Below are 16725 nucleotides of genomic sequence, written 5' to 3' on the forward strand. Positions count from 1 at the left end.
GGTGTTGGACCTTCCCCTTTGTTCGTCTTGATTACCAACAACGGAGTTGATGTGCGCTCGCTTGGCGCGGTTGTTGGCTTACACTTAATAACAAATGGCGTGCGATCCATCTTGAACATATGCATCGCTTAATTCTTTCTTTTTATTAATGTTTATTAATGATTTATTGGGAGGGATGTATGAAATGCAAACCTAGATCCCTCCATGATCTTTGATAAGAATGCATGATATGAGATGATGGCGATGAATATGCATGCATTTGTGTTTATTCAACTAAGCATTATCATGTTTTTAGGATGTCCCTAAGATGATGCATGATATTGCTTGGTTTGGATAAATAACCCTTTTTTTCCTTTTTTTGGGTATTTTGTTTTTTGTATTTTTTTTTGGGTGAAAAGGGAAACTACCTACATGAATGTGATGAAGGTAGATGTTAACACCATGCAATGGAAGATCCTTATTCCTATTTATTTTTATTTTAAAAGAATAGGAATGTTGTATGTTTAAAGAAATGCAATGTATGCTCAAACAATTTCACATAAACAATGCACAAACAATTCACTCATCCACGAACAGTCACGAGCGAATCACGAGGTAGGGGTATCCTGCAGAAAAGTGCATATTCAAGGTGGATCTAACTGTTCTCACCGGTCTGAGGCCCCCAAGGTGCCCCCATTATAGGGACCCAATTCCTCTCGTCGTAAGCCGATGGAAAGCTCCAACGCACTGTGGGACTCGAGTTCATGGTTATCACCTTGAGTGATGCTTTCCGACAACGGTCTACGGGCACCTATAGACCCATTCGACAACCGGCCGTACTAACATCCACTCCCTATGGCTTACCACTCATGCCCCCGGGTATAGAGGGAACTGTTGTGTGCAAAGGTTCGTGTGCAGTTTGTATTTCAAACAATTGCGGAAAATTAAACAAACAACAGTTATTAAAGCCAATTAGATAAACATGTTATCATACAAACAAGGGGTAATAAAGTAATTTTAACTATTATTTGTTAAAAATAATCTGTCACTAAATGGGACTGACTCTCGAGGCTTCCCCATCGGAGTCGCCATCTGTCGCCACCGGCCCGAAACGGGCTTTCGGCATTCGCGAAGGATGGTTGGACTCTTTTATTTGTTTAAAAATATGGATTGCTAGAATGACTTATTCTCAAACTGAGACCTTGTCAAACGAGCAATTTTATTAAAAGGCTCACCAATCCATATTAATCCCAAGCGGGACTCTCCATGGATTAGCGGTTTTTATAAAAAGGAAGTGGAGTCGCCACCAATGTTTTACTCAAAACATTGGAAAAAGAAGTTTAAGGCAATCGATTCAAAAATCGACTTCGGCCATGACAACCAGAGTCGGGTAAGGGAGTCGGTTACGCGTGGGGAAGGTGTTAGCACCCCACAGCGCCCCTTTCGGGTTCCCTATGACAGATTATTTAAAAATAATAGTGCAAAATTACTAAATTACCCCTATTTATTCTAAGAAATTATAAATTAACTATCTACATGATGACAGTTTAAATATGTACACACAGAAAGCGGTAAAAGAAGGGACTTTAAAGAGATAAACCTTTGAAGCGTGCTTTCTTATATATCTTGACAGAAATTGGGAAGCGTTTTGGCGTTCCCTCCCTCTACAAGACCGCTCGCTCCCTCCTATAAAATTTTAACTATGGAAATCCGGAGGATTTCCCTTCGACTAGGTTCGAGACTCAAGCAAATGGCTCGTGACTCAAGAACTTCGTCGGATCAACTCTCCGAGTGATTTCTAGGCAGAGCACTGCTCAAAAAAACCCAGAATACTCAAGAAGAGGGTTAAAACTGTGTGTGAAAGTGTAAAATGACGTCCCATTGACGTCATATTTATAGGGAAGAGGCTCAATACGGTTTATGAGGGTCAATACGGTCAACATTGAAATTTTGAACTAATACGGCCGTATTGAATTCAATACGGCCGTATTGAAGTTCAAAAAACCTCAATACGGCCGTATTGAAGTTCAGTGCGGCCGTATTGAAGTTCAGTGCAGCCGTATTGAATTCAATGCAGCCGTATTGAAGTCCAGAAACTTCAATACGGCCGTATTGAGTTCAGTGCGGCCGTATTGAAGTTCAAAATGTTCAATACGGCCGTACTGAACCTCTGGGAGGCCGTATTGAGCTTCATTCCTCCCACTTTTCTTATTTTAGCTATCCTAAGACCTCTAGACCTATAGAGAACCCTCCTTGGGCCTTCTGGAAGTCCTTCTGGCTGATCTTCCTTCAGTCTTCGAGAGTCTTCAAGCTTTATTTCCGACCCGGACAATTTTAGGGGTCTACAGTCACTAGCATCACACATTAGCTCAAAATCAAAGTTCCAATCAGGGCTAGTGATTATGGGTGCTGAACACAATTTTTGTTTTAAGAGTGAAAAAGCAGACAAGCAATTATCATCAAATTTAAACTTAACATTCTTCACAAGGAGATTGCTAAGCGGTTTAGCGATCTTTGAAAAATCTTGAATGAACCGCCTATAGAATCCAGCATGTCCAAGAAAGCTTCTGACCCCTTTCACATTTGTTGGTGGAGGAAGCTTAGAAATGACCTCCACTTTAGCTGGATCCACCTCAATACCTTTCCCAGAAATCTTGTGGCCAAGCATTATTCCTTCAGTCACCATAAAGTGGCATTTCTCCCAATTAAGAACCAGATTTGTTTCAACACACCGCCCCAGTACAATATTGAGATTCTCCAGACATGTATCAAATGATGCTCCAAACACAGAAAAATCATCCATGAAAATCTCTATACATTTCTCAACAAGATCAGAGAATATGGCTAACATGCACCTTTGAAATGTGGCTGGTGCGTTACATAATCCAAATGGCATTTTCCTATATGCAAAAACACCAAAAGGACATGTAAATGCTGTCTTTTCCTGGTCCTTCGGGTCCACTGCTATCTGATTATAACCGGAATAACCATCCAAGAAGCAGTAGTAGGCTTGACCCACCAACCTCTCTAACATCTGATCCATGAAGGGTAATGGAAAGTGATCCTTCCTTGTGGCCTGGTTCAGCTTCCGATAATCAATACACATTCGCCAACCAGTGACTGTCATTGTAGGAATTAATTCATTCTTGTCATTCATCACCATTATCATACCCCCCTTTTTAGGAACCACCTGAACAGGACTAACCCATGCACTGTCGGAGATAGGGTAAATCATGTCAGCTTCAAGTAGCTTAATCACCTCTTTTCTGACCACCTCCTTCATTGTTGGATTGAGGCGCCTTTGAGGTTGTGCTACAGGCCTATAATCATGTTCCATCAAGATCCTGTGCATACAATATGAGGGTCTAATACCTTTGAGATCAGACAGGGTCCATCCAATAGCTCCTTCATTCGCCTTCAAAACCTCAACTAACTTCTTTTCCTCCTCCACAGATAAGGAACTGCTGATTATAACTGGTTTACCACCACTTGCTTCTAAAAACACATATTTGAGATGGCTTGGAAATTGCTTCAACTCTAACTTTTGAGGTTGGGACTTTTCCTCCTTGTTTAACTCTTATACACTTGCAGAATTAGGGGAAATCTTCTTTTGCTTTGTCCAACTCCTCCAAACACTTCTGAATTTCTTTTTCTTCCTCATTATTGATTTCACTGACTACACTCATCAATGTTTTCTCTAATGGTGTAGCTAATGAGAATGTCTTTTGAGCTTCCATACACAGCTCATCAATCACATCCACTCTGAAGCAACCTGCCTTATCACTTGGATGTTTCATGGCTTCAAATACATTAAAGTTCACTTCATCATCCTGAACTCGAACCTTGAGTTTGCCATCATCAACATCAATGATGACCTTGGCTGTCTTCATGAATGGTCGTCCCAAAATAAGAGGAACTTCAGAATCCTCCTCCATATCCATGACAACAAAATCAACTGGGAACCAAAACTTATCAACTTTCACCAAGAGGTCTTCAACAACACCATGAGGATACTTTATGGATCTATCAGCCAGCTGCAGAGTCATCCTGGTAGGTCTCACCTCCACCTCACCTATCCTTTGTAACATAGACAAAGGCATCAGACTGATACTGGCTCCTAAGTCCAACAATGCCTTCCCCACAGAAACATTGCCAATAGTGACTGGCAAAGTAAAACTCCCTGGGTCTCTAGACTTTTGTGGAAGTGACTTCTGAATTATAGCACTACAACCTGCCTCCAGCTCCACTGTTCCATCCTCACTCAATGTCCTTTTCTTTGTCAAAAGCTCTTTCATAAACCTTGCGTAAGATGGCATCTGTTCCGAGGCCTCTGCAAAGGGTATGTTGATCTGTAACCTCTTGATTATATCAAGGAACCTTGCAAACCGGCATTCCTTGTCTTTCTTTGACGGAGCATGTGGGTAAGGTAGATTCTTCACAAGAGGAGGCCTAACAACTTCTTTCCCTTTCTTCTTACTCTCCTCCTTCACATGTCCATCTTTGTTCTCATTTTTCTCTATCTCTTTTTTATTTTTTTTCATTTTTTTCTGCCTCTTTATTCAACTCCACCTCTTTCTCACTTTCTAACTCAACTCCACTCTTTTCTTCATTTCCTCCATTATCATTTTCTCTCAAATTATCGCCAATCCCCTTTCCTATCACCGTACCTCTCCTGGTTGTAATTGACTGACAATGCTCTTTAGGATTGACCTGTGTATTGGCAGAAAAATTTTTGCTTTGTTGATTTGCCAATTGCTTGGCTAGCTGCCCTATTTGAACCTCCAGATTTCTGATAGAAGCTTTAGTATTTTTCTGGTTAGTTGTGGAAACCTGCATAAATTGTGTGAGAGCATCCTCCATTTTTGACAACCTGTCTGGCTGATAAGAAGATTGATTTTGATATGGTTTCTGTGGAGGTTGCCTTTGTGAAGGCCCTGCCTCTTGCTTCCACCCAGAATACTGATTCTGATTATTCCTCCAGCCTTGATTCTGATTATAATTACCAGAGAAATTCCCTTGCCTTCCTGGATTGTTCATGTAATTAACTTCTTCCTCCTGTTCTGATTCAGAAATGGTGCAATGTCCATTTGGATGATCACCTGCACAAAAATCGCATCTCATCACCTGTTGAGGGCGTGAAGATGATCCTACTTGAAGTTTGGACATTTGCTTCTTTAACTCTTCCATCTGCTGAGAAAGGAGTTTATTTTGAGCTAAAATTGCATTTTGAGTATCCAGTTCCAGAATTCTCCTTTTTGTGGGCTGGCTCCTATCATGGTGAGCTTGGTAATCACTGGCTGCCAAAGCATCAATAATGGTGATTGCTTCCTCAAAATCCTTCATCATCATTGAACCACCTGCAGAAGCATCCAATAGCATCTTTGTCTGTGGTCTTAACTCATTACAGAACATGTTGAGTTGTGCCACATCATCAAACCCATGATTTGGGCATTTCCTCAGCAAAGACTTATATCTCTCCCAAGCTTCACACAAAGGTTCATCAGCACCTTGAGAGAATGTTGCAATTGCTGATTTAGCACTTATATATCTGGAAGGAGGAAAGAATCTTGCCAAGAACTTCCTTTCTACATCCTCCCATCTGGTTAAGCTCTGATTTGGATGGGCCTGCAGCCATGTCTTAGCCTTGCCTGTCAAAGAGAAAGGAAATAATCTCAAATAGACCGCTTCTTCATCTTCTCCAGGCACACCCATAGTGCCAATAAGCTCATAAAAAGTAGATAAATGTGTGTAGGGATCTTCATGGTCCATCCCTGCAAATTGATTGGCAGTAATAAGAGATAACAATGCTGGTTTCATCTCCACCCCCTTGGTTGGTCTGGCTATATTGGAGAAGTGCCTAGGACCCAATTGATGATTGTATTCTCCTAAGAGTCTCCTTGGCTGATGATGAGGTCCATTACCACCCGGTCCTTCTTCAGCCATTGGTTCAGGAATAGAGTGTTGAGCTGAAACTGAGGTGGAAGTACCTTCCTGTTCCTGTCTCTCCTGTTCAAGCTTCCTTTGTCGCCTTCTTCTGCTATTATTTTTCCTAGCTGTTTTCTCAATCTCTGGATCAAATAGCAATTGCTCAGCAGGAATTTTACCTCGCATACAAAGACTAGCTTAAACAGAAAAGTTAGAACAACAGGTAAAGAATATATTTAACACAATGAAAACAAAACAATATATACAACAAGCTACAACTAGAACAATAGAAATCACAACTATCTTGACACAAGTCCCCGGCAATGGCGCCAAGAAACTTGTTGGTTTTATAGGCAAGCGCACCCAAGTCTCTGTAGTATGAATAAAAGGTTGTCGAATCTCAGCGACTTGTGAGATAAGCTAAGATTTCTATTATACTAATTGATGCTTATGAATTTGAAACTGGAATAATTACACATATTCGAATTTGATATAGATGATTTTTCAAGTTCAAGAAACCACAAAGTAATTTGATTCGAAGAAAAACAGATATAAGAAACAGTTGGGATTCGATTTCATCAATCTCCCTCCTATGCACTCCTATTGATTCTTTCTAAAGATTTCATTACTCATTGCCATTGAGTTCTCTAAATTTATTCAGACCCAATCCCTTGGCTTAAGAACGTCTAAGATATTTAACTCAATGAATGATTCCTCACTTTATTCGGTTAAATACCCCGCATTAAGAATCAGAACTTATTGCAACTACTAGTTTCAAGACCATCCCTGGCTCTCAAAACTAATAGGTTATTCGTTCCAAGTCTAGATTTAGAAAACGTTTTCCAACCAAATTCTAAACGCAAAATCAGAGATAAATGATCAGTTTATCAAGCATTAAGAACAGGAACAAAATCACTGACATAAAGTAATGGATGATATATATATATGAATCAAAGAGGAATACATAGGATTTTGACGATTACATCTATCCCAACCCTAGAGATTAGCTCTCCATATTACAAGAAATCACCAAATTACAAGTTGAGAGGTAGAAGAAGAAGAAGATCCTTTGAAGATTCGCGTTCCCACGAGCTCCAGAGTACTCTGTTTTTCTCCTCTCTCTGTGCTCTTGCTTCGTACAGCTTGATGTTGATTTTTCTCTCTCTTCTGCCCTTATATATGTGATAAAATTAAAACAGAGTGAACAGGAGAGAGAAAAATCCGCTCAGCGCCTTGAAACGGCTGAGCGGTTTGAAGACTCCTTCACCATGAAGTAACCCAAAGGGCTGAGCCCCTTGGATCCGCTGAGCGCCTTGGAGATCCTTCACTACTAAGCATTCAAAAGGGCTGAGCGCCTCAGATCCGCTGAGCGCTTTAGAGGCAAAAAGCACCCCCATTTTTCCTGGGTCAAATCCGCTAAGCGGGTGGGAGTGGTTGAGTGCCTTGGAGGCAGAGAGCACTCCTTCTCTTCCAGGGGCCAATCCGCTGGGCGCTTTGAAGTGGCTGAGCGCCTTCAGTTTGGGAAGCTCTCTGGCCTGATTCCGCTAAGTGCTTTAGAATGGCTGAGCCATTCTTCTCCAGGTTTCAAAACCTACAAAATAAGCACCAAATTGGATCAAAGGCTTCCTATTCCCTGTACTAACATTAATCAAAAGTACCTCTTTGATTCTAAGCATATATAGATCAAAATAATATCAATATGTACACAATTTGTGCTAGATAAGTGTCTCAAGTGAGTATTTAATCAAACTAATTAAACACTTATCAACAAGCTTACTTCTAGATTAATTGCTCCATACCAAATACTTAAAAAGATTGGTGAAGTAGTTTACCAAATAGTCTTACCCCATCTCTTTCTAATTAACATAATGTCTTTTATGTTTCTCAACTTTGCAAATATGTTCATGACCCTTCTCACATCTTTGAATCCAACAAAATTTAGTTGAAAGATAATCTTACCTATAAAATTGTTCCTTTCAGAATTGATGATAACAAGAGTTATTGATAATAACTTTTAGTTTAATTATTATAGATAATTATTTAAATTTCAAGAAAGAAATAATTAACGGTGGATTAATGGACTTTTAGTGATGGGATATGTGCGGACTAGGATTTAGTTTTACACACACATATAAGTAAAGTTAAGATTGACTCACATTTAATGTACACTTTTGTGATCTAAAGAAGAAGAAGAATCAAACATAGTAAGAGACGATCTTGAAAAATATATTTTTTTTAATTTTAAAATTTAAAGTTTATGATTATTATCAGCAATTTTTTAAAATTAATTTACTACATAAAAACTGATTTTCTTGTATCTAAATACACACATGCACACACACATAAATAAAGTTAAGATTGCCTCACATTTAAAGTACACTTTTGTGATCTAAAAAAGAAGAAGAATCAAACATAGCAAGAGAGGATCTTGGAACTTTTTTTTTTAATTTTAAAATTTAAAATTTATGATTATTTTCAGCAATTTTTTAAAACTAATTTACTACATAAAAACTGATTTTCCTGTTGTATCTAAATAAAATTAAACATCTTAAAATTATTTTTTAACAAATTTATCTAAATAAAATTTTATTTTAATTATAATTTATTTATTTATTTATTTATTTATTTACATAATCAATTATTAAAATAATTTTATTTTCACTACCTGTTAATTTTTTTAATTTGATGCATAATATTATCTCACAATGAAAGCTCTGTTTTGGTGTAAATCTCGTATTCAAAGCTAAAGTCAAGTCCATATGTGCACGTTTCTTTTGGCATGTGATCTAAGATTTATCTAACATTATCACTTTCATCATATTCAAATCGAGTACAGTGTTTACAGCACATTGTTCGATATATCTATTCCGGAGCTACTTATGTTAATTTTATTGCGATAAATAAATAAATAAATAAAGCATTTTGATGTAGTTACATGATTATTTATAAAAAAAAATTAGAAGTAATTTTGAGTACACATTTTTTTTAAGAATTTTTCTCTATAATTACTCTTCAAATTACTGTTTTTTTCTATTATTTTTTTAGTTTCAATTTTTTAAAATTTAATTATATTTTTAATCTTTTGATATTATAATTGTGTTATTTTAGTCGCTAAATTTTTAATTGGGTAATTTTGTTCTTTAAGTATAACAATTGTGTGATTTCGGTCCCTAATTTTAATTAAACAATTTTAATTTATTAAGTATCGCAATTGTACAATTTTAATCACTCAATTATTGTAATTATATATTTTTTTACATATTTAAGTTACATATATTATTATTTTTATTCATATATTAATATATATATATATATATATATATTATTTTACTTAAGATATTTATAAAATTTTAAGATTTTTTTAGTGACATGTAGGTTTTATTTTAGAATTTAAAAAGAATTTAATTTATCTTAAATATAAATATTTTGTTATTTTAAAGTGTTAAATAATAAATATATTTAATTATTTTATAACTATATATTATAAACAAAAATTTAATACATTTATAATATTTATAATTTTATAAATAATATTTTGAATATTCTTTATGGATTAATAAAAAACTATTAGAATTGGGAATAACAAAATATCTTGTGTCTCACCCCATTCCATCCTTTTCCTTCCCGTCTAGTTTAATAATTAATAAAAAGAAATTATATCTCTTAATAAATATAACAATTTATTGCTATTTACTAATATCTTATTTTACTTAAAATATTTATAAAATATTAAGATTTTGTTTTTGACAACATGAAAGTTATTATGTAGAATTCAAAAAATGTAATTTATTTTAAATTTAAATATATGATTATTTTAAATGTGAAATGATAAATATATTTAACAATTTTAGAAATATATATTGTAAATAAAATGTTATTGTATCTATATTATAAATAATATTGATTTTTTTTATAAATTAACAAAAAGTTATTAGTAACATATATCACAAATACTTTGTATTAAATATGTTCATACAACAAATAAATAAGGATTAAAATTATTCATATATGAAAAGAAAATTATTATGAAAAAAGGTGATGGTATAGATGTATACCTTTTTAAATAAGACGTGGACTCTACGTCAATGCTCTTGTTTTCTAATGAACGGATCACTTGCAAAATTGATAAAGAAAAACATTGTCCAAAAATTAATGTGTTTGTTTATATATAATTTTCTACCACGTCCTGATATTTAAGGAGCAAAGACTTGTTCTCTTCGTCAGATATCAATCTAGGATTCGCCATGGATGTTGAAGAAAGAACGAGCAAGGACAATTCTCTTTCCCTGAACCTCGAACAAGGTCAAGAAAAGGGTACCAAAAACGACGATTATGGTCTCGCTTCTGCTCATACTATTGACCACGGTAATACACACTAATTCAGCAAAGTTTACCAAATCTTTTTCTAAAAAACAGAAGAAGAAGAAAAAAACAATCCGTTTTCCTTTTTCATTGATTAAATCGAACTAGGTAGAGAGTTTACAATTAAATATCTTAGGCACTCCACTTAGAGTTAGTTAGTTAGTTAGCTACTGTATTTTGTTTATTTATTTATTTTATTTATAATTTTTGGGGTCTGTTTAAGTTCATAAAACTGTTAGTGTTTAGTGTCTACATATGATTCATCTACTACTCTTGCGAGGGAAGTGTTGAATTAGCAGGTTTCCTTGAGAATTGAGATGAAATTGATTACAATTTGCAGATTCATGGCAACAAGTGGGGTTGATGCTTGTGACAAGCTTCAATTGCGGGTGGATATTAAGTTTTTCTAATCTCATCATGTGGCCACTCGGTTGGACTTGGGGTATCATATGCCTCCTTCTTGTGGGGCTCTACACTGCTTATGCTAACTGGCTCTTGGCAGCATTTCAGTTCATTGGTGACCGAAGATTCATTAGATACAGAGATCTTATGGGATTTACCTACGGTGAACTTTTCATTCATTGCATCATATCACTACACTACTTGACTTTGCAGTGACACATGCAATTTTATAATTTCTTATCCAAACTTTCCTAATTTCCCAAGGCAAGAGTATGTACCACCTCACATGGGCTTTCCAGTTTTTTACCCTTCTTCTTGGAAATATGGGTTTCATCCTCCTGGGAGGCAAGGCACTTAAGGTAAACTTTATTATAATCATGTACTAAAACATTTTATGAGCAAGTAACAATAGGTAGAAAGGTTGTTCATTTACTTGTGCAGGCAATAAACTCAGAATTCAGCGATTCTCCCTTGAGGCTGCAATACTACATAATGATGACAGGAGCTGCTTACTTCTTCTATTCATTTTTCATCCCAACAATGTCTGCCATGAAAAATTGGTTGGCACCTTCTGCAGTGGTCACTCTCACATATATTATATTTCTTCTCATTGTTTTAGTCAAAGATGGTAATTAAGCATTCTTCTTTTCGCTTTCAAAAAATATATATATAAATATTCCTCTCCTTCCATAACATATTAACTAGTTAGTGTTAATTGTGGTCTGAAGGGAGATCAAATTCGAATAGGGATTTCAATATTAGCGGAAGTGAAGCGAGCAAAGTCTTCAATGCTTTTGGTGCCATTTCCGCCATCATCGTTAGCAACACCAGTGGATTGCTCCCCGAGCTACAGGTCAACTTCTATCTATTTTTTTTAAGACAAATTAACTGACCCGATCTTTTATTTATTGATATTTGAACCCAAAAATCATATACTATGTCACAATTGGGGCCGGCACACAGGGCTCTAGAGTTCTCAGTCAATAATATCTTATTTTAGTGTCATAACAATTATTTTATTTCTAATTCAGATTTGATTCGTTGTTCATTACTCTATAGTATTAGTTTTCCAATTATTAGTGTTGACTTCCATCAATATTTATTATTTTGGGACAACACAATGTTTGTTTGGTTTCCAAAAAAAAAATCATTAACAAAAGTTATTAGTACAAGTTTATCAACAGCATTATACTATCTCAAGAAAAAATTGTATATATATAAATTTATTTATTAGATACAAGTTTATAAGTGTTTTTAAGAATTTTTTATTAAAAAATATTTTTTTATTTTCAGTAAAAAGAAAACTCTTAAAATTAATCCAAATAGGGTAATATTATAAATATTTTGATTATGAGTGAAGTTGTGTTTTGTATTCTGAATGTAGTCCACTCTACGTAAGCCAGCAGTGAAGAACATGAGGAAGGCCCTGTATTTACAATATACGATGGGAGCAGTGTTATATTATGGTGTCACCGTTATGGGATATTGGGCTTATGGATCAGCTGTATCGGCCTACCTTCCTGAAAACTTAAGTGGTCCCAAATGGATTAATGTCCTCATTAATCTCATCGTCTTCTTACAATCCATAGTCTCACAACATGTAAGATAAGATAAGATATTACATTCGATTCAGTAAAAGAATATGCACTTTTTATATTAGATGGTTAATTGAATTGAATTTGAGTATGATAACAAATTGAAAGGTGTGTTTTTTGTTCTTTTAAAAAATGCAGATGTTTTTAGCACCAATTCTGGAGGCCTTGGACACTAAATTCCTAGAAATAGATAAGCTCATGCATTCAGGGCAGAACTTGAAACGCTTATTTCTCATACGCGCGTGTTTCTTCACAGGGAACACATTTGTTGCTGCAGCATTTCCTTTTATGGGTGACTTTGTAAACTTTCTTGGCTCATTTTCACTCGTTCCTCTCACCTTCATGTTCCCAAGCATGGTCTTCATCAAGGTTATTTTATAATCGAAGCTTTAATTAACCAATTGATTAACTCAATTAAAGTTAGACAGTCAGAGTTGAACATGTATATATATATATATATATATATATATATATATCATTTAATCTTATTTGTCTTTGGCTAAATTTTAGGTGAAGGGAAAGACAGCTAGAATAGAGAAGAAGGCATGGCATTGGTTCAACATCGTTTTTTCTTTTCTGCTCACAATAGCAACCACAATTTCAGCAGTGCGGTTGATAGTCCACAACATCCAAAAGTATCATTTCTTTGCAGATGCATGATTGCCAATCTCATGCACCTGTTTGTTTGACTTAATTCAGCAAGAATTATACTTAAATAGTTAAAGTTAAATAAAAAAACGGAATAAATAAAATTATTATATCTTTTTCCATCCAATTATTCTCCGGTTTTCTCACCTCTTAGAAGTGCTATATTTATGATTTGAGCGACCGAGAAAATGGGTTAGTGACTTTGAATCTATAATTCCTATTGTGTAGTTGTTCAATTATGAAGAGTAACTACTCAAATACACGCAATACATACACCTAAGTATAAAGTTAACTATTAAAATTAAAATTTCATGCACATAGTCAGAGAATTTATTCATGCTATTGTGGTTCTATATATACAAGTTAAGGACGAAAAAAAAAACAGATGACAAAAGAATGAAATATATAGTTGCTTATTAGTTAGATTAATTAGCATATAACCCCTGGAACACCCTAAGAAAACAACAAATATATTAATTTAACATTAAGTTATATTAGTTTTACTAACATTAATTATTATAATAACTCTACAATTCATTTTTTCCCCTACTCCATCACTAGTTACTTCAAATAATTTTTTACCTTAGTTGTACAAATAATTGTAGAAACGAGTAATAGGAATAGAAATGTTGTTACCTTACAGGATTTGGACATATATATATCTGGCTATTGCATGCAATTAGAATTTCTTAGGTGGTCCTTGCATTAGAATACGTAGTAGTTGTTGATAATCCTCGAAGGCCATAACCATAACCCATGTAGGGTTTGTTACCGCGACCGAAAGGAGTGAGATTAGCCTGCATCAACAGAAAATTGCCCCCAAAGAGATCATTGACATGAGTGTGTCCATTCTTCAATTTCTTGAAGGCCATGCGCCAGGAGACCCTGAATCTAGAGAGAATCTTGGTTCTTTTCCTAAGGAATCTCCTCAGTGCAGCAACACGAAGCCTTGGCCTTCTTCTACCAGCTAGAGCCCTAAGCTTAAGCCACGCCCTTGCTTTTTTAACTTGTCTTTCTAGTATTTCTTCTTCATTTCTGAGTCTCTGGTAAGAAAGCTTGCTCACTGAAGCCATTACGGAAGCACTAGGCCAAATAATTTGTGAGGTAGCTGTGATGGATGGGGAACGCCTTTATTAATTGATCCTGAAATTTGTGTGGTGCTGCGGAAAATAGTTGCATGTGAAAACTAGTTCGGTGCAATTAATTGTACTAATGGTGCTGGAATTTATCGGTAAAGCCCGTTTAATGATCCCCCCCCCCCCCCCACCCCTCGTCTTTTTAATTTTCCTTTATTTTTTACGCAATCATATATACTCTAGCCAGTAAAAGAAAATAAAATAAGTCAGCAGTTAATATCAATAAAATGAACTATATTAACTTCTTCTTTTTTTTTTAGGTTAAAACCTAATTTGATCCTTTATAATATTTTAAAGTTTCAATTTAGTCTCACTTTAATTTTTTTGTTCAATTTAGTCTCACTTAACAAAAATACTATCAATGTTTGTCTTCCGTCTAAATTTTACAAACGCCGTTAAAGAGCCGTGAGAATCACGCCCATGATTCCCACGGTATGAATCACATAAAAAAATCTGTTGAGTAAAAATTGTGAGAATCACGCCCGTGATTCTGAATCACATGAATACTCCTAAACGGCGTTTGAAAAATTTAGATGGAAGGCAAATATTGCTAGCATTTTTAATAGGTGAGACTAAATTGAACCCAAAAATTAAAGTAGGACTAAATTGAAACTTTAAAATATTATAAGGGACCAAATTAAAGTTTTAACCTTTTTTAGCACTCTATATATATATATATATATATATAAAGAAAAAAATACTTAAATTTATTTTAGACTATAATATAATTAAATTTTAATTAAGTCAATTTTATTTAATGTTCTTAATCTAAACATACTCTTAAGACAATAAGTAAAATACTATTTATAATAGATGTGATTAAGGATATTTTATGAAGTGTGGTATATATTTTATGTGAAATTGTGAAAATTAAATATATTTAATTAATTTTTTAATACGTGTAAAGTTATTTTTTTTCTTAGATATAGATCTAAAGAGAGTATTTTTTTTTCTCTTTATCTTAAGAGATATATCGATGAAAAAATGAATTTAATAAAGAAGTATAAATATTTTTTTAAAGAAAATTTAACACAAAATAAATGTATTTCCTTTATATATTATTACCTTTATTTTTATTTATTATAAGACCTAACTTAAAATAATTTTTTGTTATTTATATAAAGGTCAATTCATATTATTTCATGATTAATTTTATACTAAAATTATCGTAATTAAAGTATATTCTCTTTTATAAATGTATTAATTATAATTTTTTTACATAATGTTTAATTGGAAGAAAATGGAGAGAAAGGGAGGGAATTGTTGAAAAAAAAATTGTTGTTTAGTTCAATTTTTAGGAAGAAAGACAACAAATGAGTACTTTAATATATATATATATATATATATATATATATATATATATATATATATAAATAGGACAAATTTATTATTATCAACTAAATTAACTACTTTTCTTAATCTTAATAATTTAAATAATTAAATCTTATATATAAGAACAAAGATAATATTAAATATAAGTAAAAAAATATTTATATATTTCCATTAAAATAAAGAAAATATTTTTTCTTGTAATAGTTTGTGTTAATGTGTAATTTTTTAATTTGTTTTAATCTATAGTCATGTACATAAATGTATGAATGAATATTCAAAGATAAAATATATAAGAAAAAATCGTGGATACCAAACAAAGTTATTTCCTTTATTATTACTTTATTAGTACTAGTGAGGAAAAATAAAATATCTATTGTCTCAATTGAAAAAAGGATATTTATTTTGTTTGACATTTTGGTAATTCTAATTTATTTAATTTAATTGTTATTTTATAATATCAATGTAATATTAATTTTTTAATTATATCTTTAATTATTATTAATGCATTTTTTTAATTATGTTTATTTTATTGATGGTAATCCAAAAGGCTTAAAGATATATTAGGAAGGTACGTATCTTTTTATAAAATTAAGCATATTAATTATATTTTTTTTAGGTCTTGATTCAAAACCTTAAATGTCAAACAAAATAGAAGGGGTAATAACAAATCTCTCTTGATAACTTGTATAGTTAATGATTAAGTGTAACTATTAAAAATAAAATAGGAAGATAAAAGTGTACGTCAACTGAACATATCCTCTTTATTATTAATATAGAATTATAGATGCTGAAAGGGTGGGGTACAAAAGGAATCCAATAAAACATGTTCATAATGAATAATTATTAACATATCATGTATTTGCATGGCTCATTCTCATTTTCACGCATGTTTAATATACACGTGTTTATAAATTAATTTTTTTGCATTTCGATAAACATTATTAGTGTATAAGTTCTTAAAAGATTATAGAAAAACGTGAGGGTTTTTAAGCTAAGAAAATAATCCAACAAAATTCAACTAATTAAGCATTTAAGCTATTTAAATTATTATTTATTAAAGAATAATTTAAAAATAAAAATATATTTACTAAAAGATAAATATTATTTTTAGTTGTCAAAGTAAAAAGTTGATCAATGAATAATATACGATTTAGTTTAAGACATCAACAACTACATTATTTATTTCAAATATGAAAATTATAAATTATTAAGAGAACTTTGGTCAAAGAGCATGCTAACTTAAGAGATGTACAAGTTAACATGATCATCAAGATCAAAGATCCCACTTGTCCAATCCCAAGTTCTTCCATCTCTTTGGGAGGGGTGCTTCCACTTATGAACTTAGT

The 16725-nt window shown here is 33.2% G+C and overlaps 1 protein-coding gene and 1 long non-coding RNA gene across 2 annotated transcripts; one reads left to right on the forward strand and one right to left on the reverse strand.

Moving 5' to 3' along the window:
* Positions 1 to 6820: 6820 nt before the first annotated feature.
* LOC109800926 (uncharacterized) lies at positions 6821 to 14258 on the reverse strand. Its single transcript, XR_014434133.1, has 2 exons — positions 13548 to 14258; positions 6821 to 7495 (listed from the first exon to the last, which is right to left on the reverse strand). It is a non-coding gene; the product is annotated as an uncharacterized LOC109800926 (long non-coding RNA).
* LOC109800925 (proline transporter 2) lies at positions 10044 to 13038 on the forward strand. The gene is made up of 8 exons (XM_020361855.3): positions 10044 to 10269; positions 10607 to 10831; positions 10933 to 11027; positions 11110 to 11296; positions 11397 to 11521; positions 12053 to 12268; positions 12402 to 12632; positions 12774 to 13038. Exons 1-8 carry the CDS (start codon positions 10149 to 10151, stop codon positions 12921 to 12923), a joined length of 1350 nt encoding a protein of 449 aa, XP_020217444.1. The 5' UTR covers positions 10044 to 10148; the 3' UTR covers positions 12924 to 13038.
* Positions 14259 to 16725: the final 2467 nt, after the last annotated feature.

The sequence above is a fragment of the Cajanus cajan genome, chromosome 5 (genome assembly GCF_000230855.2).
Source record: "Cajanus cajan strain Asha chromosome 5, NIPB_CcT2T_4, whole genome shotgun sequence".
In the NCBI taxonomy this organism is placed as follows: Eukaryota; Viridiplantae; Streptophyta; class Magnoliopsida; order Fabales; family Fabaceae; genus Cajanus; species Cajanus cajan.

Coding starts and splice junctions, on each gene's coding strand:
- LOC109800925 (XM_020361855.3), top strand. CDS start 10,149: ATGGATGTTGAAGAAAGAACGAGCAAGGACAATTCTCTTTCCCTGAAC. Junction 10,270..10,606: donor TGCTCATACTATTGACCACG/GTAATACACACT, acceptor TACAATTTGCAG/ATTCATGGCAACAAGTGGGG. Junction 12,633..12,773: donor CAAGCATGGTCTTCATCAAG/GTTATTTTATAA, acceptor GCTAAATTTTAG/GTGAAGGGAAAGACAGCTAG.